At 59.3% G+C, this 23806-nt stretch overlaps 1 protein-coding gene across 1 annotated transcript in view; it reads left to right on the top strand.

Moving 5' to 3' along the window:
- The window catches only part of LOC112664939 (uncharacterized), a 28770-nt gene extending 5977 nt beyond the window's left edge, over positions 1-22793 (top strand). Inside the window, exons 2-5 of the mRNA XM_035700965.2 lie at positions 3497-3734; positions 20162-20298; positions 21608-21768; positions 22237-22793. Coding sequence (XP_035556858.1) covers positions 3497-3734; positions 20162-20298; positions 21608-21768; positions 22237-22334 — 634 coding nt within the window. The 3' untranslated portion in view covers positions 22335-22793. The remainder of the gene's footprint in view (positions 1-3496; positions 3735-20161; positions 20299-21607; positions 21769-22236) is intronic.
- Positions 22794-23806: the final 1013 nt, after the last annotated feature.

The raw sequence follows: 23806 nt of genomic DNA, 5'->3' as shown, positions 1-23806 counted from the left end.
GAACATGAGAGACTCGTAACTCTGGGAAATGATCAAGGGGTAGTGGAAGGGGAGGTGGGCAGGGGGTGAGGGTGACTGGGTGACGGGCACTGAGGGGGCACTTGACGGGATGAGCACTGGGTGTTATACTATTTGCTGGCAAATCGAACTCCAATAAAAATATATAAAAATTATTTAAAAACAGCCTTCTTATCTCACAAGCAATTGACAGTAGCTACAACTCCGATAACATGAGAAAAATTTGAAAATGTACTATGTGAACCAGTATTCTCAAAAGTAAGATTTAGCTAAATAGTGTCTGAATTAAGGAAAAGCACCTCCTACATGGGCCCAACTCTCGTCTCTCAGTGAGTGGAGAGAACTGCTGAATTTGCTCTCAGGAGAGGAGCTGGTTGGACTCCTGGAGGTAGGAAACACAGTCCTGATAGATCCCAGCAGCGCACTTAAATTCCACAAACCGCAGGAATCACAGCTTCTCTACCTCAGACCAAAACTCGTGAGTCATCTCTCTTGATCCCACTCAGATACTTTTGTTCAGAATTCCCAGGTACAAGGCTATTGGAGCATGTTTCTCTTCGAAGGATGGCCTCCGTGTCTGTATGCAGGCAAGGATGAGCATTTCCGTGGAAGTCACGATGAAATGGGCCCAGCAGGGGTGACATTTTAGGGCCCACTACCTGCCTACTATGTGCCTCCTATGGGCCAGTTTTTGGAGAGCCACATCCTTTGTACTGGTGGTTTCCTGTTTTAATCTCAGTGACACGTGAGCAAACATATTTCCAACACAGCTATGGCCTGGTTGCTTCTATTTCCAGTTTCTTTTTATTTCATAGCAAAATTACACCTGACATTTTCTTTCTTTCAAACCCGTGTATCTATAACTTCATCTAAAGCTTAGAGTTACAATACAGCACCATTCTCTTGCAGCTTAGTGTTACAGCTCTGGTGTTATTTTGTTCCCCAAAATCCATCTCAGTCATTCTTAGATTCTTAAGCAATTACATGAAGTTCTGTCTTGCTGAAGGGAAACAATATGAGAATGTTTATTTTTAAAAACGGAGTTCTTGAAAATGAGTAAGCTACATCCCTTCAGAGATTGGGTACTCGTAGATGTGAATTGTGTTCTGAGGGAGAAAAACTAGTCTATTCATTGTCTGTCCACCGAAGTCAGGGAACAGTGAGAGCCCCACTCACACATAACGTAGTCTGACCTTTGCTTAAACCCCAGCCCAGGATGCATAAAAGCAGACTGCTGAGGAACATTCTGCCCCACTCCAGGGACGGCCTGCTCCAATTCGGTGTTTCTCAAACTTTTCTTTCCAGCAGTGGAGTCCCAGACTTCTTAGAGAATCCAATAACTTTCTCACAACCAAACTATGCTTTCTTTTGTGACACACACAATGCAAATATGTGAAGATAAAGTAGAGCCAGAGAAACTCCTTCCAAGCTGAAACCCATTTGTGAGATCTATTCAGTTCCTACTGTAGATCCTTTGTTATTGATTATTATTATTTACTTGGAATCAATTTTATGAATTCTAGCATTATTTTTAGTGGGCAAGTGTTCAAACCTCTCTATGCCCTGCTTTCCTCTGACTGTCAGGTCAGTTGTAGCCTATGGCTCAGCTTTAGTTTCTCTCTTTATTACAACAGATCTGAGTGGACATTCTCCAAAGTGATCTTTAGTGACCCTAACATTCTCACCCCTCTGTGGAGGCCCACATGTCTCCTCCTCCCTTTGCTGCCCTCCAGACATGTTTTAGCACTGCCCAAACTGTCATCTCCAGACAATAGTTTTTTTAAAAGATGTATTTATTTGAGAGAGAGAGAGAGCATGTGAGTGGGGGGAAGGGCAGAAGGAGAGGCTGAGAGAGAATCCTTAAGCAGACACTCCACTGAGCGTGGAGTCTGAACCAGGGCTTGACATGGGGCTGGACCCCAGCATCGTGGGATCATGACCTGAGCTGAAATCCAGAGTGAAATCCAAAGCTATCTAGGTACCTCTCCAGGCAATGGATTTTTTTATGAGTCTTTATTTTGCTGAGGTTCACCTGGCCCCCTGTGACTCACTGGATCACCCCTAAGTTAATGAACAAGCCAGCAGGGCAAACCTTACGTGTTACCGATGTTGCAGAAAATCTGTGTTGAACAAGTCCTGGCGAGTATGAGTCATTTTGCTGCTGAACACACATGGCTGAGCACTGCCATTGGCCTCAGATCCTCTAGTCACTAGATTCTTCAAATCTATGAGGACCTTGGGGCACCTGGGTGGCTCAGTCAGTGAAGAGTCTGCCTTTGGCTCAGGTCGTGATCCCAGGGTCCTGGGACTGAGGCCTGCATCTGGCTCTCTGCTCAGTGGAAGGCCTGCTTCTTCCTCTCCCTCTGTCTGCTGCTCTGTCTACTTGTGCTCTCTCTCTCTCACTCTCTCTCTGTCTGTCAAATATATAAATACAATTTTAAAAAAATTTCTGAGGATAGCTTAGTAATTTTAGGTCTATAAAGAGCACAATATGCTTTCCTAAAACACTGAGAAGAGAATGAGGCAGAGCAGAGCTGCCCATAGGTCACAATTGTAAGACGGTCTGTCTTTGTACGTTGGTGGAAATGGCTGATTTATCCTTCTGGAAATCACCCAGAATAGAGACTCTTTGGTCCAGGTCTCCATCCATCCCTAGTTGGAAACATTGGCATATGAGACATCTTCACCCCCATGGAGGGCCTTTAGTGGTTTTGCTCAAACATCACTGCCCCTAATGCTCAGCCAGACATTTGAATCTCCGCAATCCAAACTACACCTGTGTTTCACAGTCTAGTTTCTCATTATTCCCACTCAATATTCCATATTTGTTGGACAGGGTAAGGGGCAAGGTCAAGGATAAGTTAGGGTTAAGGTCAGGGTCAGGGTTAAGGGTTGGGGTCATGGGTTCAGGTCAGGGACAGGCTTGAGATCAGGCTCAGGGTCTTGCTCAGTGTCAGACTCCAGGACAGGGTCTGGGGCAGCTTCTGCTCAGTGTCTCAGTTTGGCTCTGTGTGGGCCTTACATCCTCGGTCAGAGTCAAGGTCAGTGTTTGGCTAGGTCAGGGCCTGGGCCAGGGTTAGCTTTAGCCGGCCTCTTTCCTATCTCCTGTCTCTTCTCTGCTTCTCCTCCATGTCTCTGGACGTCTAGGATGTACAGGTCTTGGTCATGGTCACATGTGCATCAGGGTTGATCGGGAGCACTGCGTTTTGCCTCAGAGTCGGGCTCTGATAGAAGTTCGGTGAAATATCCACCTGGATTCTGATTGCTTCAAATCCAGCTCGACCTTAGTCAAGGGTATGGAGGGTCTCAGAGCTCTCGGGGATCCTTCCGCTCCCTCACCTGGGAAAGGCGCTGCTGCCCCCACTCTGCCTGGGCAGCCTCAGGCTTCAGCACCGCCCCGACCAAGGGCACTCAGCAAACACGGGTGGATTCATATAACCCAGCGCACTGTCAGCCTCCAGGTGCCCCTCCCTGCGAGCCGGCGCTGCCCAGGGGTGGGGTGGAGGACAGGTGCCGCCACCCACCTGAGTCACCACACCCTGCACTACCTGCACCGCCTACAGGGGGCGCCCTGTGCCCGGCTCCCTGACCGCTGGGAGGCGAGCGCACCCCTCGTGACAGGAGCCCAGCCTCCAGGATCCTCCGCGGAGGCTGCTGAGAGATGGAGCGTCCACGCCGGCAGGAGCTGGGCCTCCCCAGAGCCCACTGCGGAGCATGTAAGGCTGTGTCCACGCCAAGAGGAGCTGGGCTTCCTCGGGTCCCCTGTGGAGGCTTTGGGAGGAGGTGGGTTGGATCCACGCTGACGGGAGCCCTCGCGGGACCCGCCGGGGCGGAGCAGGCGAGGAGCCCCGAGCGGAGGCTGCAGGGGGCGGCGTGCTCGCGGGACCCCCGGAGGAAGGCGCGCTGCGTGGACGCGGGGGTTTCCGGGCGGTGTCTGCGGTGACCTGGGGTCCCGCGCGGGGCTGTGCCCGGGGGTGGGGGATTCCCCGTCTCGGCTCGGGATCCCCTGGGCGGGTCTGGTTCCCGCGCGCTCAGGCCGCTCGCAGTCCGGGCTCCCGCCGCCGCCGCCTCCGCCCGCCCCCCCCCCCCCCGCGTCCACACCGCTGGGCCGCTGGCTCCGTGCGGGGCCCCGCCGGGAGGTCGCGAGGCCCGCGCTGCGTGCCGGCCTCGGGAGCGCTGTTGCCCCGGCCTCGGGGCTCGGTCGCTGCGCGCGTCTCCCCGGGTGTGTGTCCCGGGTGCGGGTCGGGGAGAGGCGCGGGCCGGCTTGACGCTGCTCCGCGGTTGCTCCTTCGGATGCAGCCGTCGACGCGACCGCCCGGTTGCTCTGGTCGCGGTCGGTGCGCGGAGCGGGTTTCTTTGCCGCTTTGTTGAAGGGTGATTGACCGTGGAGTCACAGTGTGTCTCGTTCCGGTTTTCCACTCTGTTCTGTTGGCCTAAGGCTCTCCCTCGTGTGCCCGCGCCGTAGTCTGCATCACAGAGCTCCGTACGAGGACTGGAAACCTGGAACCCCAGCTCTGGTTGTCTTCAACGCTGCTTTGGCTATTTTCGATCTTCCGTGGTTTGTTGTTGTTGTTTTTGTGGTTGTTAAAGATTTTATTTATTTATTCATGAGAATACGCAGAGAAGAGAGAGAGAGAGAGAGGCAGAGACCGAGGCAGAGGGAGCAGCAGGCTCCACGCAGGGAGCCCGACGCGGGACTCGGTCCGGGTCTCCAGGGTCACGCCCGGGCCGAAGGCAGGCGCCAAACCGCTGCGCCACCCTGGGCATCCCCTGTCAGTGCTTTTTCTGCATTTGTTGAAATGGTCACTTGGTTCTTATCCTTTCTTTTAATAATGTGGTGTATCACAGTGATTGATCTGTTAATATTGAACCATCTTGGCAACCCAGAAATAATTCCCACTTGATCATGGTGAGTAATTTATTTAATGTATTGTTGGATTCACTGTGCTAGTTTTTTATCGAGAGTTTTTGATCTCTGTTAATCAGGAATATTGGCCTTTAGTTCTCTCTCTCTCTCTCTCTCTTTGTAGTGGGGTCTTTTTCTGGTTTTGGTATCAGGGTAATGCTGGCCTCATAGAATGAATTTGAAAGTTTTCCTTCCTTTTCTTTTTTTTAGGGGGGGCATAATTTGAGAAGAACGGATATTAACCCTTCTTTAGATGTCCAGTGGAATTGCCCCGGGAAGGCCATCTGGTCCTGGACTTTGTTTGTTGGGAGATTTTTGATTGCTGATTCAATTTCTTTGCTGGTTATCTGTCTGTTCCAGTTTCTTATTTCTTCCTTTTTCATTTCTGCTATGTTATCCATTTCTAGGAATTGATCTATTTCTTCCAGGTTCTAAGTTGCTGGCATATAATTTTTCATAATGTTCTCTTATAATCGTTGGTGTTTCTGTGGTGTTTGTTCTTATTACTCTTCTCTCTTTTGTGATTTTATTTGGGTCCTTTCTCATCTTTCTTTCTTTTAAAAAAAAAGATTTTATTTATTTATTCATGAGAGACACAGAGAGAGAGGCCAAGACACAGGCAGAGGGAAAATCAGGCTCCATGCAGGGAGCCTGATGTGGGACTCAATCCCCCAGGACCCCAGGATCCTGACTGGAGCCAAAGCAGACGCTCAACCACCGAGGCACCCAGGTGCCTTGCTGATTCAATTCCTTTGCTAGTTATGGGTCTGTTCCCCTTTTTCTATTTCTTCCTATTTCAGTTTTGCTCGTTTGCACATTTCTAAGGATTTGTCCATTTCTTCCAGGTCTCCCGGTTTGTTAGCATATAATCTTTCATAGTATTCCCTTATAATTGTCTTATTTTTCTGCTGTTGATTGTGATCTCTCCTCTCTCATTTGTGATTTTATTTATTTAGCTCCTTTCTCTTTTCTTGTTGATGAGGCTAGCTAGGGCTTGATCCATTTTATTAAGTATTTTGAAGAACCGGCTCTTAGTTTCGCTATTCCATTCTACTGTTTTGTTGTTTCTGTATTGTCTATTTCTGCTCTCATCTTTATTATTTCCCTTCTGCTGCAGGCTTTAGGCTTTGTTGCTGTCCTTTTCCAGCTCCCTTAGGTGTAGGGTTAGGTTGCGTATTGGAGACTTCTTGTTTCTTGAGGTAGGCCTGTATTGCTATGTACTTCCCTCGTAGGACTGCCTTTGCCGCATCCCAGAGGTTTGGAGAAACGTGTTTTATTTTCATTTGTTTCTTTTTTTTTTTTAATTTCCTCTTTAATTTCCTGATTGCTCCATTCTTTCTCTAGTAGGATGCTCATAATCTCCATGTATTTTTGGTCTGTCCAAATTTTTTCTTGCTGTTGACTTCGAGTTTCATAGTGTCGTGGTTTGAAAATGTACATGGTATGATTTCAATCTTCTTGTACCTGTTGAGGGCTGATTTGTGGCCCATGATGAAATCCGTTCTGGAGAATGTCCCATGTGCACTTGAAAGGAATGTGTATTCTGCTGCTTTAGGATGAAATGTTCTGACTATATCTGTTGAGTCCCTGTGGTCCAGTGAGTCAAGGCCATTGTTCCCCTGTTGATTTTCTGCGTAGATGATCTGTCCATTGCCGTAAGTGGGTATTAAAATCCCCTGTCATTGTATTATTATCAGTGAGTTTCTGTATGTTTGTTGTTAATTGGTTTCTATATTTAGGTACTCCCATGTTGGCGGCATAAATATTTACAGTTGTTTGATCTGATAATCAGAGATTGATAGTCTTCTTAATTATGAAATAATGCCCTTCTTCATCTCTTCTTATAGTATTTGTTCTTTCTTTTTTTAACTTAAAGATTTTATTTATTTATTCATGAGAGATACACAGAGAGAAGCAGAGGCAGAAACATAGGCAGAGGGAGAAGAAGACTCCCCAAGGGGAGGCCGATATGGGACTCGATCCTGGGACCCCAGAATCACACCCTGAGCCGAAGGCAGATGCTCAACCACTGAGCCACCAGGTGTCCCCAGTGTTTGGTTTCAAATCTAGTTTGTCTGATATAAGTATGGGTCCTCCAGCTTTCTTTTGATGTCCATTAGCATGATAGATGATTTTCCATCCCCTGACTTTCAATCTGCTGGTGTCTATAGGTCTAAGGTGAGTGTCTATAGGCAGCATATACATGGATCTTGGTTTCTTTTTTTAAAGATTGTATTTATTCATGAAAGAGAGAGAGAGAGAGAGAGGCAGAAACCTAGGCAGAGAGAGAAGCAGGCTCCCCACCAGGAACCCGATATGAGACTCGATCCCAGACTCCAGGATCACACCCTGAGCCGCAGGCAGAGGCTCAACCCCTGAGCCACTCAGGCATCCTGGATCTTGTTTTTTAAATCCACTCTGATATCCTATATCTTTTGATTGGAGCATTTATTCCATCTGCATTCAGAGTGATTATCGAAAGAGATGAATTTAGTGCCTTTGTGTTACCGGTAGCGTTGGTGTTTCTGGCGATGTTCTCTGGTCCTTTCTAGTCTCTGTTGGTTTTGGTCTCTTTATTCCCCCCACTAAAAGAGTCCCCCTTAAAATTCCTTGCCAGACTGGTTTAGAGGTCATGAACTCCTTTATTTTTTGCCTGTCTGGGAAACTCTTTATCTCTCCTTCCGTCCTGAATGACAGCCTTGCTGAAGAAAGAATTCTTGGCTGCATACTTTTCCCATTCAGTATATTGAATATTTCCTTCCACTCCTTTCTGGGCTGCCAAGTCTGTGGACAGATCTGCTGCAAACTCGATTCATCCTCCCTTGTAGGTTAAGGACTCCCTCTTCCCACAAACCCCGCCTCCGCCGCTTTCAGGATTCTTTCCTTGTCTGTGTATTTTGTGAATTTGACTACAATGTGCCTTGGCGATGGTCGGCTTCTGTTGAATTTAGTGGGAGTTCTCTGTGCTCTCGTTTTCAGTGTCTGTGTCCTTCCTCAGGTTAAAGAAGTTTACATAATTTGTTCAAATAAAACTTCTGCCCCTGGGATCCCTGGGTGGCGCAGCGGTTTGGCGCCTGCCTTTGGCCCAGGGCGCGATCCTGGAGACCCGGGATCGAATCCCACGTCAGGCTCCCGGTGCGTGGAGCCTGCTTCTCCCTCTGCCTGTGTTTCTGCCTCTCTCCTCTCTCTCTCTGTGTGCCTATCATAAATAAATAAAAATTAAAAAAAAAAAAAACTTCTGCCCCTTTTTCTCTCTCTTCATCTTCTGAGTCTCCTATGATATGAATGTTATTGTTTTAATAAGTGGCTGACTTCCCTACGTCTGCCTTTGTGGTCCATAACCTTTCTTGTTTTTAAGGCTTCCACTTGGGACTGCATCTCAGTTATAGCATTTTTAACGTTGGCCTGACTAGATTTTAGTTCTTTTATTTCTACAGTAAGGGATTCTGGAGTTTTCTTCTGTGCTCTTTTTCCAGCCCAGCTGCTATCTTTATAATCATTGTTTTAAGTTCTAGTCAGACATCATATATGTGTATTGATGAACTTCCTGGCTGTGGGTACTAGGAGGTTTTTTTGGAGGTGAATTTCTCCATCTCATTATTTTATCCAAAAAGAAGGAAGAAAAAGAAAAAAACAAGAAAAACAACAATAACAACAACAGCAGGTCTATTTTTAACTCTTTGAGGAACCTCCACACAGTTTTCCAGAGTGGCTGCACCAGCTCCCATTCCCACCAACAGTGCAGGAGGGTTCCCCTTTCTCCGCATCCTCTCCAACATTTGTGGTTTCCTGCCTTGTTAATTTTCCCCATTCTCACTGGTGTGAGGTGGGATCTCATTGTGGTTTTGATTTGTATTTCCCTGATGGCAAGTGATGCAGAGCATTTTCTCATGTGCGTGTTGGCCATGTCTATGTCTTCCTCTGTGAGATTTCTCTTCATGTCTTTTGCCCATTTCATGATTGGATTGTTTGTTTCTTTGGTGTTGAGTTTAAGAAGTTCCCCAAAGATTCAGATGCAATGAAACGCCGGGACACCTGCACCCCGATGTTTATAGCAGCAATGTCCACAATAGCCAAACTGTGGAAGGAGCCTCGGTGTCCATCGAAAGATGAATGGATAAAGATGTGGTTTATGTATACAATGGAATATTCCTCAGCCATTAGAAACGACAAATACCCACCATTTGCTTCAAAGTGGATGGAACTGGAGGGTATTATGCTGAGTGAAGTAAGTCAATCAGAGAAGGACAAACATTATATGGTCTCATTCATTTGGGGAATATAAATAATAGTGAAAGGGAATATAAGGGAAGGGAGAAGAAATGTTTGGGAAATATCAGAAAGGGAGACAAAACATAAAGACTCCTAACTCTGGGAAACAAACTGGGGGTGGTGGAAGGGGAGGAGGGCGGGGAGTGGGGGTGAGTGGGTGACGGGCACTGAGGGGGACACTTGATGGGATGAGCACTGGGTGTTATTCTGTATGTTGGTAAATTGAACACCAATAAAAATTATTTTATTAAAAAAAATAACAACAACAGCAACCACCCACCCCCCAAAAAACCCACTAGATCCTGTGTGTGTTTTGGCCTGCTTGTTAAAAGAATCTAAATTCCAAAATAAGAAAGAAAATCAAAGTACAATGAAAGTAAACAAAAATAAGTAATATATAAGGTATATACATAAAAATTAAAATCAAACAATTAATAAAAAAGAATCGAAGAAAAGAAATGAAAATAAAGCAAGCACAAAGTACAGAGGAAGCTCGACCCCGCTCTCCCTGCGGAGCTGGAGCTCTGCGGCCTCCTCTGCGGTCCATCCACCTGGCGGCAGCGAGGGGGCGGGGCGGGGTCTTGGGGCGGGGCCGCGGCGCTGACGTCAGGTGCGCACCGCCTTGGTGGCGATGCACCTGCCTCCGGGGGCGATCCACCTGCCTGGGGGCGATGCACCTGCGGGTCAGAGGCGGAGTCTGGCCTCCCGCGGGCGGCGCTGTGCTGCCCCCGAGCCTCGGCGGCGCTGAGGGCGGGATGCGGCAGGGGCGCCGGGTCCCCTGGGCCTGGGGCTGAGCATCCCGCCCCCCCCCCCTGGTCTGCAGGGGCCTCCGCAGAGGAGCCCCCGGGCCCCGGGCCTCCGCCGCTTCTGCAGACCCTGCGTTCACCCTGCCTGCGGCCCAGCTTCTGTTTGGTTTTTGATCTCGGACAAGTGACTGAGTTTCACACCTCCAAGTTTTAGGGGCTGCCCTGGAGGAGACCCGTGCTCCTCCCGCCCGGGAGGGTCTCCTCCCACTTCTGGCCTTTGCTGGCCCGGCCCAGGGACGTGGCCCCGTGACTGCACAGGGGTTTGCAGTTTGTGGCCACACAGGGCAGACAGCTGGCCCTAGTCCCGCGGCTCTCGGCTGGGGTCCCCGCTCCTGGGCCTGGGAACCGTTGGCGCCACCGTCCTTGGGACCCCGGGGACCCTGAGCCCACCCTGTCGCTCCAAGGGCCGCCCCCCATTTCACCTCCCGAGCACCGTCAAGGCCGGCGTGTCCCCCACTCTAGCAGACTTCTGAAAGTTCCGACTTTGTGCTCTGCTGCTTCTAATACTGTGCGTAGACCCGTCGTCAGCTCTGTGGGACCCGATCCCTCTGTGGGATCCCGGTCTGTGTCTCCCCCAGACTGACTGATTTTCTTTTTAAGATTTTATTTTTCTGTCATCTCTACACCCACATGGGGCTTGAACTCTCCGCCCCAAGAACAAGAGTCGCATGTTCTTACGAACCACACCGAGCGGCCAGGCCTGGGAGACCTTCCTGTCCTTAGAGGAAAGCGGGAATCCCACAGGGGTGCGGGTGCCGGAGTCCCCCACCTGGGAGCCTGTGCGGACTCGACTCTGGGTGGGGGCGCGTGTCCTGAGGTTGGGGCGTTGAGAGGTGGTTCTGGGGATAGCAGGGCTGACGTGGACCTGCGGCCCATGGGCTCCTGCGCTGGGTCCCCACAGGGCAGCTGGACCCCGGCCTCGGGCCCCCTGGGGCCGGGGGACTGACTGCTGGAGCCCCAGCACGTGGAGGAGCCTGCCTCCTGGTGTGGGTGTGGGTGGGGCCCACGGGCCTGCCCCTGCTGCCCTGCCCTGGGGTGTCCTGGGATCCCCAGGGCTGCCCTAGGTCAGCGACCTGGATCTGTGGGGCACGCCCAGGGCCCAGGAGGCCACATCCGGCGGTGAGAGGGCTCGCTCAGCCCGGGGCCAGAACGCAGGCCTGGCCAGGGCCCCGAGGCGCTGGATCCCATTAGTGCTGGGCCTGGGGGGGGGGGGCTCGAGTCGCCCCTGCCCCCACAGAGCCCAGGGCCAGGCCAGCCCAGGTCCCTCTGGGTCAGGGGCTGGTGTCCTGTGCGGGGGGTGCCGCCCTCCGGGAGGGACAGCAAGATGAGGCAGGGCACGGTGACGGCGGGCCAGAGCCTCCGGGCCCCCGCCCTCACCGCCACGCTCTGCCCCCGAGGCCCGCGAGCATCGAGCTGCCCCGTGGACGCGGAGGGCAGAGGGTCCCGGGCCTGTGCGGGGCCTCGGGGCAGGGGGCTCAGCGCAGCCCTGGCTCTGCCCTGGCTGTGCCCATCACTGCCCAGCGAGGGGCACGAGCTGCAGTGGCCGCGGGGCAGGAAGGGTGTCCTGGACCCGACAGGTCGTCCCTAGGGGGCTGGGGGGACCCCGTGATGGGAGTCCCGGGGGTGCTCCAGGGCCTGGTCCGTCACGGGGCCTCTGGGGTGGCCCAGGCAGGTGCCGAAGGGAGGACCCCGTTTTTTGTCTTCAAGCCCACCATGTCCGGGGGCCGCCTGCCTGCACTGTCTTGTTGCACTGGGAGGGTGGGGAGGGAGCTCCATCGCTGGGGGGGAGGTTGGACTATGGCCTGGCCGGGAGGGGGTCCGGGCGGCTCAGGCTGGGTGGCTGGGCCCGGGGAGGCCGGCTCCTCCACCCTGGGCGGTGTTTCAGAGGCCGGAGAAGGGAGGAGAGGCCCGGGCGTCGGGGACACTCGCTCCAGGCCCAGAGGCCTCGCTGGAAAGGTCCCGCTGGAAAGAGGCCGACGGAGTCAGCGTCTCCAGCAGGCTGTGTGTCCCCCACAAGGGGTCCTGGGAGTCCTCACGGCTCCCACGTGGCCCCTCGGCCTGACCCTGTGCTCAGCCCCCCACACTGGTGCCCGGGCCCTGCAGTGGGTGCCCACCCACCCAGCCTGGCCTGGGGTCCCCGAGGCTGGAGCAGAAGAGGAGAGCCCCAGAGATGAGGACGGGGCCCCAGGGGCTCTGTCCCCTGTGGGCGGCCCCAGCAGGCCGAGTCGGGAGGGGCCGGGGCCCTGAGCCCACCTGGGGGGGGCAGGTCGCACCACGTCCTCCGGAGCTGGGTCATGGAGGCCCGAAGGTGTCTGAGCACCGCCTCGTCCTCCAGGGCCCAGGGCTGGGCCAGAGAGTCCTGGAGGAACTCCCGGAGCCCTTCCAGGGGCAGCTTCAGGAGGCGCTCTGGGCGGTGGGCGAGAGTCAGACCCAGAGGGCCCCGCCCTGGGGCCCCCAGTGCCCCCAGGCCAGCGGCTGGGGTCCCGCTGTGCCCAGGAGCGCCGTGGGCAGTGCACTGGCCGGGGTGGCCCCTGCCTGCTGCTCCTCTCAGGGAGCCCCCCTGCACCCGCCTGCCCCGCCGTCCCCCCGCCCCAGGTCTGGGTGCTGCTCAGAGCACAGGGTCACCGCCCCTGCCCCCCGCCCCCGGCACACCTGGGCTCCCAGGGGCTCACTTACTCCTGTGCACCTTGAGGATGGTGTAGGCCATGGCCGTGAGCACCCTCTCCCCATCGAGTACGTAGGCATTCCACAGCTTCAGGGTGAGCGAGAAGGGGGTCTAGGGGACAGCGGGGTGGGAGGAGCGGCCTGAGCAGGGCCCCTGGAGGGCTCGGCTGGAGCTAGGCTAGGCCTGCCATCTGCCCCCCGCTGCCTCCGACAAGGCCCCACAGCCCCCCGGGGCTAGGCTAGGCCTGCCATCTGCCCCCCGCTGCCTCCGACGAGGCCCCACAGCCCCCCTGTGCGTGCCCTCCTCCCAGGGAGATCAGGGCTCCTGGCCGCTCCGGGTTCCAACCCTGGCCAGCACCTCCCGCACCCCTGGGGGCACAGACTCTGCCCGCACTTGACGACACCACACCTCGAGAGGACCCCAGGCTGGCCGCCCGATGGGCTGAGGGCCCGTCCACACCCCGGGCTGACCCGGCCTCCCCCGGGGGAGCTGAGGCAGAGACGGCCTGCCCCCCGGAACCTCGTCCAGGGACCCTCTGGGCTTCTCCAGGATGGGCTGGGCTGCAAGCCTCAGCCTCAGGGCCCCGGGGTCGGGCCTGGCTCGTCTGGAGGGTGGGACTGAGCTGGGCCCTCCCCGGGGACAGGGGGCAGGTCCGGGAGCGGGGGTCCCGGGGGTCCTCACCCGGCCGAGGAAGCACTGCAGGAACCACTTTGGGGTATAGATGCCGGTGGACATCTGCTCCTCGTCCTGGCGGGAGGGCAGGAGGTGCTCAGGCCCCACGCCGCGGGCCCTGGAGCCGGGTGGACACGCTCCCCATGGCCCAGCCCAGCCCCGAGGGCGCCCCTGGGCCCCAGGGGGAGGAACGTGACCCCAACTCTGGGCAGCTCGGAGGGCCGTGCCCCCCACCCCCTGCCCCGGGCCCCGGGAATGGAGCCTCAGGAGCTCCCACTCGCCATGTGCTTCCTCAGGTCAGGGAGAGCTCTTTGGAGGATGCGCTCGTGATGAGCCTGGAACCTGAGGAGCTTCGGGAAGCCCGGGACGAAGAAGCCTGAGAAGGCCCCAGGCCCCCACGGTCAGGCCCTCCTCCTGCACCAGGCGGGGTGGGGGGTGTTGGGGCAGGGGCCCCCCCCCACGCCCTGACCCCCGTGTGCCCACCGCCCTCGGAGCCCTGACTGGACCCGCTCTTCCCAGAGGGCAGGGCTGCCTCCCAGGCCGGGGGCGCGGGGCCCGGGGACCCTCGTCCTCACAGAGACCACGCGGGGCGTGGGCTGGGGGCTGAGGACCAGGCCCGGCTGACCCAGCACCCTCTCTCCTGCAGGGGCCGCCGCGGGGACAGGCGGGTCCCCAGCCCCGAGGGGCAGCGGGTGCAGGCCACGGGGAGGGTGATGGGTGTGCACGGCCCTCTGTGGGGCTTGGGAGTGAGGCTGGGAGCCCCCGGGAGGGGGAGACGCTGCCCCCTGGGCCCCGTGTGACCATGGGCTGGCAGGGGGGCCTGGGGGGCAAGCAGGCAGCCGGGCGGGAGGCTGGGGGAGTAGCGGGAGTGCAAGGCCTGCAGACGGTGGGGCAGGTGGCCGTGGCTCCGGGACCCCGAGGCCTCCAGGGAGGCGGGGCCCTTGCCCATGGGGGTCGGGCTGGGGGGTCCCCGCCTGCCCCCCGATGCAGGAGCCTGCAGGGAGGCCCTCCGACTCCCCTCCCGCCCGGCGGCCCGGCGGGCCCCTACCGTGCATGGCGTGCCTGTCGTCGGTCATCAGCTGGGCCAGCGCCCAGAAGGCGTCCTCCTAGGGCAGGAACATGAGGATGGCCGCGATCTCGCTCATGCCCTGGCAGTAGCCCACCTCCTGCAAGAGCCAGAGCCCCACGGAGGGCGTGCGCCCCGAGGCCCCCTCTGAGCCCTCCCCGCGGGCGTCAGGCTCCCCCCGGCTCCCTCACAGCCCAGGCACCCGGAGGGGGCTCCCAGAGGGTGGGGGGCAGGTGAGGGCCACCCGGACCAGCTCGGGCGCCAGCACCCCAGGCCCCGCTACCGAGCCCTGTGGCCGCCGTGCCAGGGTCCCTGTCCTCAGACCAGCAGGAGGGGCCTCCGTGAGCTGTGCCAGGCTGCAGGGGACCCGCCAGGGTGGAGACCCCCCGGAGGGCAGGTTGCGGGCCTGACTGTGGCCCCTGGCATGTCCCACGAGGGGAGCTGGGCCAGGACACCCCGCAGAGCCGGGGAGTGTGTGAGCTGGGGTCCTCGGGGACCCTTCTGGAATGCGCCGTGGAAGGGGGCGGCCTCGTGGGCGCCTCGGCCTCGTGCCCTTCAGGGTAGTGGGAGGCTTCCTCGCCCGGGTTCTCGTCAGTAGTGCCGTCTGTCAGGGTCCAGACCCGAGCTCTAGGACGGCCGCGGTGCACGCGGGGGCCCCGGGCAGCCCCGGCCCTCGGGCACGCAGGCCCTGCCTCCCCTGGGAGGTCTGCACCCCGCCCCCTGCCCGTCCTGGAGGAGAGAGACCCTCCCCGGCATCTCGGGGCCGTGGAGCTGGGGCCCTGACTGTGAGTCCCGCTGGTCACCAGCACAACAAGGCCGCCTGCGGGGCAGGGGGCAGGGGCAGGGACACTCACGGTGTCGTACACCGAGTAGGCCGCCAGCACGAGGAACAGGGCTCGCTGCCTAGGAGGGGGGACAGCGGGGGGCTCTGCTCAGTCAGCCCCCCCCCCCAGCGAGACCACCGAGGTGCCGACACCCGCCCTGCAGGCCCCGCGGCACGCAGGGCCCCTCCGCGGGGGCTGATCTCTGGGGTCAGGTCTGTGCACGGGGACAGGCGGCGACCTCACACGTGCAGCGTGCCTGGGGTTAAGTGCACCCTGGGGTGTCCGACGCCTCCGAGAGGCTCCCGCCATGGGGTGTGCAGCTCTGGATTCCCCGAGCACCGCCAGCGCCCCCTCCAGCCCTGGAGCGGCCCCCCTGCACGCCCCCTGGGAGCCAGCGCTCCCCCTGCCCCGGTCCCCGAAGCCCCTGACGCCTCTCCTCCCCTGCCCTGGCCTGGCCTGGCCCCGTGTCCCGGGAACACCACCAGCCCCACGTGGCCCCTGCCCCGAGCCCACGAAGCCGGGGCATCCGTGGCCCTGAGCACACCCCCACGCCTTCCCAGGTGTCCCTGGGCTGGACTCTGTGGGGGGGACCCCGGGCCCGCCCATCCCAGAGCATCTCGGGGCTCCAGGTCTGAGCCACTGTGAGGAGAGCAGGGAACGTCGTGCAGGTGTGACCCGGATACAGGCTGCGAACCCCTGGGGTCACTATCTGAGCACGGGGGGTACGGGGTGCGGCCCCTCAGCGCTGCCAGGAGCCGCCGGATGCCCCCCGCATGGCAGCCTGAGTCTGCACCCCGGCTCCGCGGCCCCTGGGCCCGGGCTGCTGGAGGCCGGCTCCCCCTGGGCCGGGGGTCACAGGTCAGCCTGACCCTGCCGCGCTCTGAGGGCCACGGGGGCCCCAGGGGGCAGCAGGTTCCCTGCAGGGAGGAGCACCGAGTTCTCGTGGGGAGACGGTCCGAGCGGCCCCCTGGGAAGCCCAGCCACCCTTGCCTGGTAGCCCCCCAGCCCTGCCCCTGGCGCCCCTGCAGGTCACCCCTGGGGTCCCGGGCTCCCACACACCCTGCCCGCTGCGCACAGAGGTAGCTTCACCCTCTGGTCCACCCACCGGCACCCCCCTGTCGGGGGCTCCTTGCCTTCCCCACCTCCCCGCGGCCCCTGGGGACTCTACGGGACACCCGGGCTTCTGACGGGAGCAGGCCGTCCAGAGAACGTCAAGGTGGCCGGGGAGGCTGAGCATGTCCCACATGGGGCAGCTGCACTGCGTCCTTGTGGGGGGGGAACCGATAGTGTAGGGGTTGGGGGTGTGGGGGTGTGGGGGTGTGGGGGATGGTATGGGGGAGATGTGGGGGATGGCATGGGGGCGTTGGTTGAGGGGATGGGGTGGGGGGCTGCAGACACAGGGCACCCCCTTCTCTAAGGTGCACACAGAGACATCTACAGATAAAGGCGACCCCAGTCTGGGGTTTGCTGTGACCCCTGCCTCTGCCCCTGGGGCCCCGTGTGCTCAGCGCAGGGCCTGCCTGGACCGGGGCGGCATCTGGGGGTCGTCATGCTATGTGTGCTCACCAACTGCAAATTGTCTAAAATAAAATGCCCAGAATTCAGAAGTACATAAAGCACCGAGGGTGGGTGTCACCCTGACCTGTCCGACCCTCGTCGGGTCCATGTGTCCCGGTCCAGCCGCGGCCATGCACCCTGGCCCCCAGGTCCCCTTCCTGCCCCCCACGCCCCCACCCCGACCCCTGCTCTTCATGGGTCTGCCCCTCACCCCCTTGGGGTTCAGCTCAGACGGTGACCCCAGGACGGGGCCTCCCCATCCCCGAGACCCTGGGGGTGGGGGCACGGGGGTCATCCCCAGCACCCTACCATGTGGCAGTGTGTTGTTTGCTGCCGTCGCTCCCCCTGGCCTCGGAGACCCCGTGTCCCCTGCACAGAAGCCCCCGGGCCTCTCCCGGGCCCCCAAACCCCGCAGGCCCAACAACCTCACCCGACCCCGTAGCCCTCCCAGAACATGGTATGACTGCGGAACGTCCCGTTGACATCCAGGTCAATCTGCATGATGTCCCGGGAGGAGACCAGGGCCTCCTCCTTCATTTCCTGCGGGGAGACCCCGGGAGGAGGAGCCGGTGTCAGGGACACAGACCCCGACCTGTCAACAGCTGCCGTCCTGGGCAGGGAGCCCTGGGGCCACCATGGGAGTGTGTCCTGCAGGAACCTCCACCCTTCCCCTGGGGGGCCGGGGATGGCGGGAGTGCCCACCGTGCCCGCGGGGCCTGCGTGAGGGCCTGTGCCCAGCTGTCGTGGGCAGGGAGGGGACTGAGGGTCAGCCCGGGTGGGGAGGGGACATGGGGGGTCAGCCCTGGACAGGGAGGGGACATGGAGGATCAACCCGGGTGGGGAGGGGACACGGGGGTTCAGCCCGGGTGGGGAGGGGACGCGGGAGTTCAGCCCGGTGTGGAGGGGACATGGAGAGTCAGCCCTGGGCAGGGAGGGGACCGAGGGTCCACGGGGAGTGGACGGGCCCCACCTGGTATTTCCCGGCATTCCTGGCCTTAACCTGGTCGACGTTCAGCAATCGCAGCCACACCTGTCCCCGCACCTGGGGCGGGACCCCTTTGTAGACTCAGCATCGCAGCTGCGGGGAGGAAGGCAGCGCTGGTGAGAGGGGCCCAGGGCGGCCCCTTGGAGCCCAGGGAGCACGAGGCATCTAGAAGGTTCCAGCTTCGGCTCCAGGGTGTCTGTGGAGAGGCTGGGTCTCCCTGGAGCTGGGCCCCGTCCCCCACGAGGAGCAGGGACCGTGGCCCCGACCTGACACTCCCCCACCGCCGACCCAGGGCCTGGGGAGGCTCGGGCTCCCAGCAGACTCTCCCCAGGCAGGGGGCTCCCCTGAGACAGGGCAGGAGGACACTGAGGGCGGCCCCCCAGCCCCTCAGGACGGAGAGCCCTCGGGGGCACCCAGCGCCCCACCTTCTCGCTGGGGAGGTAGTGGTCCCATCGCTTGAGCATTTTTATCCATTTGTCTGCGCGCCGGGTCTCCTGGTGGAGTTTCTGGAAGAGGACAAGCGGGGGCCACAGGTGAGGCTCCAGCCCGGGAGGTGGGCACTCGGGCCGCGTCCAGTCCCCCGCGGGACCCGGAGGAGTCAGGAAGGCACAGGGCCCCCCGCGGACCACGGCTCCGGGTCTGGGGTGCGTTCCTGGCAGCCCGTGCACTGCTGGGACGGGGGACTGGGGAGACGCCCGGGGATGTCCTGGGGGACAGGGTGCAGACAGCTGGCCCCAGCCCCCCCGCCACGTCCTGCCCGGGGCCCAGGACAGGCTCTCACCTTGGCCTCGCGGGGGCTGGGGCCGGGCAGCTCCTTGTCCCTGGAAGGCAAGAGACGCAGAGCCCTGAGGCCCTGGCCCCACAGCCACCCCACCCGTCTGCACCCAGGGGCAGTGCCGGGCAGTGCAGGTGACGGCGGCAGGACACCCGGCGCAGGGTGAGGGCTGCCCCGATCGGCCCGTGGCCCGTAGTCCTGCCACTTCAGAGCATTTCTTACGGAGCCACCTAGACAGGGCCATGTGTGCACATCTCACCGTCCTCACCCTGCTTGTGCCATGAGACAACCAAGTGTCTACGCGGTGACCCGGCGCTCGGCTCCCATGGACCTCCTGTCCACGTGTCGGGAGGGGGCCGCAGTGACCGGAGCCACGGCGGTGGGGTGGGCCGGGCAGCCTGCGTGGGAAGGGTGTTGGTGTGTTCAGGCCCCGTGAGGAGGGCGTAGGTGTGCTCGCACACCGTGCACGCTCAGCGGGCCGCCCCAGGGACCCCCCGGCCCTGCCTTGGGGCCCTCGTGCTGCACACGGTGGCGTGGAATTCCTGCTCACGCTGGAGACAAAGCGAGTCTGTGTGTCAGAACCTGAGCTATTGGTTCACGCCTCTGAGCGACTCCTACTTTTTCCCTAGATCTTTAGTGATTAAGGAGTTTTTTTCAAAGCCCAAGTACAACCACATTTTGAAGCTAGAAGACTGTCTGAACCGTGCACCATCCTGCAGCTGGGCAGGAGAACCGTGCAGATCGCTGACCTGGAGGTGAGAGCCCCGGAGGCTAAGTGGGCGGCGCACGTACCAGACTCTGTGCGAATAAACAGATTGAGGAACCTTGCCTTTGATTTTCCCCGAGTCTTGTCTTTTTTATGCTCTGATTTTATATTTTTACATTATTTTTTCACGGACCTCTTTAACATAATCAGTCATTTTTATATTTATGTTTAATATTTTCAGCATCTTGAGATTCTAATAAATTATATCTAGTTTCTTCAAGGATTTCAAGTTAAAAATTTTTTTTCTAAGTTGTGCTACCGTGGATGACAAAATTCTTAATTCTCACTCTTACATTCCCCCTGTTGCCACGAGGTGGCGCGTGTGCATTCAGGAGGGTCTCATTTTAAGGGTGTGCTCGGAGGTGCAAGGTGCAGAGCTTGGGAGCGGGTCCCTGGAACCCCCTGGAGCTCAGCCGGGAGCTAAGCTGTTGGCTCTGCACTTAGTTTCGCAGTATAGAGAGGCCTGGTTCTTTATGCCAAGAATTGAGAAGAAATAGGATTCCACTCAAATATGGGGCCAGAAAATGAGGCAAGTGAGGCCCACGTTGCTTGAAACCTTTTCTTTCTTCCTTTTTTTTTTTTTTTTTTTGAAACCTTTTCTGATTATCTGCAGCATGTGAATTTGTGCTGCCAGCTTTAGTAGTTCTTTCCTGAGGAGCAGGTTTGCTGTGTTTGGCGACACTAGCAAGTTGCATCCACAGTTACTGGACTAGACGTGGGGCCGGGCAGTGCAGCTGCATCTGAGCGGGGCTGGCGGGGACAGCTGCTAGTTCCTGCCCCGGAGCCCTCGCCGCCTGCTGTCACGCGCTCACGGGAGCCGCGTCCCTTCCTTATCGTTTGCCTGAACAGACCGTGAAAGGCGAGCTGCACTTTGAGATCAGGAAGGCCGGCACGCTGCATGGATTCACGGCCTGGTTCAGTGTCCGGTTCCAGAGCCTGGAGGAGGACGAGCCGCAGCTGGTGCCGAGCACAGGCCCGTTTCACCCGTGAGTGTGCAGCACCCGCAGGGGCTCCGCTGCCCCGGGAGGAGCGGGTGCAGGTTCCCTGCCGCGCAGCCGTTGGGGAGGCAGTGGCGTGTGTGGGCGGTGGGCGGGGGACCGGGACCGTGCCCCACTCGCCCCTGCCCTGGGCTGCCCTGCTTGTCCTCTGACCCCTGCACGAACGGGCGGAGCACACTGCCTGCCTCAGTTGCCCTGGACGCTGCTTCAGCTTCCCATGGTCTAATACAAGCACAACCCATGGAATTGTAGGGGCTTTTAACTCCCCAAGACTTTCTTGAGGAAGGTCAGTGTTTCTTGAGACAAATTTTTTTTAAAGATTTTATTTGAGGGAGAGAGTGGGCGAGAGAGCACATGAGCAGAGGGCGGGGCGGGGAAGGGAGAGGCAGACGCCCCGCTGAGCAGGGAGCCCGATGCGGGACTCGATCCCAGGCCCCGGGGTCATCCCTGAGCCGAAGGCAGACGCTCCCCGGACTGAGCCCCCAGCCGCCCCTGGGACACTTCTGTGCAGTAGCATTTTGATGCTGCAAGCTGCTCAGGCGCGCTGGGCGCTGCGGTCTGCCTCGGAGCTGGACCCAGCAGCCCGGTGCAGAGCTGCCTTCATGGGGCCTCCGTGGGCCTGCGCGGTAGGTGCCCGGGCCGGGGCGGGCAGCCGCGCTGCTCGGGTCAACACTGGCCGCAGTGGGGGTCCTCAGGGCCTCGCATCCGTCCGCACCACAGGAGCCAGGCTGTTGGCCGGAGCGTCCGTGGAGGTGGCGGGGCCAGGCCTCCGGCTGCCCTTCCCGGTCCCGGCGCACAGATGCGAGCTGTCGCCCGTCGACGGCGGGAACTCAGGCCCCGGGCAGTCGAGCGCCCGCACACGGTGGGGTGGGGCAGGCAGGTGCCGAGCCCGGGCAGCGCTCTGGGACACGGGGACAGGGGCCCTCACAGCGGCTGGGGTCGGAGGGACGTGAGGCCGTGGAGCCGTGTCTTCAGGGCCTGCAGAACCCAGAGAGCGCGGAACGTGACGGTTTGTCCCAGATGTCGCACTTGCCACACCCCCTCCAGCCCGACTCCCAGGGGCAGTGGCCTTCCTGCACTGCGGAAACTAGAACTCGGCGTTGGCAGCCTAGGGACTGGGCAGGGATGCGGTAGACGCCCGTCTAGGGGCCTGGGAGCACCTAGAGCAGCGTGCTCACTGGGCTGTGGCCCAGTCCCTGGCGCCCACAGAGGCCTCGCCGTGGGCCTGGTGCATCTGCCCCACGGGGGATCCTGGGGGTCCACCCCACAGAGGTGATGCGTGCCCCGTGTCTTGCAGAACCACCCACTGGAAGCAGGTGCTGTTTATGATGGACGAACCCATGTCCATGGTCTCGGGAGATGTGGTCACAGGCTTGGTTGTGCTGCAGAGAAACCCCGTGTGGAGGAGGCACATGTCCGTGGCGCTCAGCTTCCACACAAGACCCCACATCGCAGAAAGTAAGGCTTGTGCTGCAGGGCGGGTGCTGGGCGCTGGTGCTGGGAGACGGGCGTGGCGGTCGCGATGCCACGGCCTCGGCCTCGCGCGCCTGCGCTGCTTTCTCACCCTCCTCACGGGAATTGGGTGCTGTTATTGGTAGAACAGGAAACGGGGGCAGGAAGGTGAGTCTGAGGGCAGGGGCCCAGCCCAAGGCCACCCTTCCCGTGTCCAGGAGGCCCCGGTGGAGAGTGGGCCGGGCTGCCGTTCCCACACCTGGTGCAGGATGGCAGAGGGGACGCGATGGTTCTCCTCTGGTCTCCTACCTGCTTTGTGCTAATTTTATGTCAAAGTCTTAATCTTGGTCATTAAGAAAACTTCTCCTCCTGGAAGTCGCTCTTGGGTGCCATCCTGAGTCGTCATCAGGAGGTGCTGCGTGTGAGTCACACTCAAGCGGTTTATTATGACTGATTTGCTTTGTCTGTTTTCAGGTTGGAGAGAAGGTCTTTCCCATCTGGAGATGACGGTCGAAGTTGTGGGAAGCAGGTGCTGCAGGAACGAGCCCGGGCGGAGACGCGCTTGGATGTGAGCCCCCGTTCCTGTGGCCTGAGAGCTCCCCTGCCCGGCGGCAGGACACCCGTGTGCGTGCACGCTACCTTCCTCGGGGCCTCCAGAGGCGCCGCGTGGGGCTCGGTGGGGACCCCTCACCCCTGTCACTGCCCGTGTCTGTGCTCTAGAAGTAGGCTGTGTCCCCAGGTGTCCACAGTCTGGCTCGTGGCCGAGTCGGTGGCACCGTGTCCCTAAGCTAGGTCTAGATCTCAACTCGTAGGGCACACGTGCATCAACCTCGTACTCCTGTGAAAGTGGCTGTTCACGTATCATGTGTCATGGTGTCCTTGCTGCCTGGGTCCCTCCCTGTCGTGCGAAGGTGGGCTCCCCAAAGCCGTGCAGGGCCTGGAGGCGGTGATGCATGTGACGGGACTCTGCATGGATAGTACAGTCGTAGAGATGTCTTCCACGTAAATTATGTGTTGGCGCATAGCACATACTCAATAAATAATTTTAAAGAAATGAGTGTTGGCGTGTATCCCATTTCCATGTGCGTGTGCTGTGTCGGCAAGCGTGGGATCGTACCGCGTGTGCTGCTTTGTAGCCTTTCTCACCTGGTGTGAAGGAACGTCCCTGCCTGTAGGTCCAGGTCTACGTCTTTTGGTGTGTATTGTTTTGATTTTTAGTTGACTTTACATTGCAATATGAACGGTATATCCCAACCGCGTGAGTGACGGGTGTGCAGGTGTGCATCTCTCTGTAACAAGCACTCGACCGAGACCGTCAGCCACGAGCGGCTGCCCCAAGTGCCCAGCACGCAGTGCCTCCGAGGGTGGTGCCCCCGGTGACGCGCAGCTTCCTGGGGCCGGTGGGGCACACAGGCTGCTTCCTGGAGCCTGAAGCTTGTGCCACTCACACTCCTAGGCTGAGGCTCCTGGCGGGGGGCGCCCTTAGGAGCAGGTGTTTGGGAGGTGCTTAGGCCTCGAGGGGGGCCCCCAGGACGGACTCGTGCCCTTCCGGGGGAGAGCCCCTCAGAAGGCGGCTGCCCGGGGACTGGGCCGGGTCTCCAGGTCCCAGGAGGGAGGCGGCCGGGCTGGGGGACTTCCAGCCCCCGGGCCGTTGAAGCCGCCGGGCTGGTGCCATCCGGGCCCTGTCCCTCGCTGTGGGCGTCGCTCAGCTCACGGGCACCTGTGAGCCCCGACCCGTGTTGCTGCAGGTTCCCGCCATGTCCTGCCCCGCTGGTGGTCAGCGGGTGGTCAGTGGGTGGCCTCCCGGGCCGGCCCCGGCAGGTGCGGCAGGTGGTGCGTGTGGGCCCGCGCGTTCCCCTTGGGTGCACGGCCGCCGTGGGGCTCCCGGGAGCCCGGGTCCTCAGCGTCGGCGTCCTTGGCGGGCCCGGCTAGAAGCCCTTCATAGGCCTGTTCTGCAAACACCTGCTCCGTGGCTTAGTCTTCTCTCTATTTTGATAAACAGAAGTTCTTAAGTGTTAATTTTGTCCGATTCGACATTATTTTC

This window comes from Canis lupus, chromosome 17 (assembly GCF_003254725.2).
Source record: "Canis lupus dingo isolate Sandy chromosome 17, ASM325472v2, whole genome shotgun sequence".
Classification (NCBI taxonomy): Eukaryota; Metazoa; Chordata; class Mammalia; order Carnivora; family Canidae; genus Canis; species Canis lupus.
The sequence above is the reverse complement of the archived record's forward strand: the minus strand, read 5'-3'. Positions and strand labels throughout refer to the sequence as shown.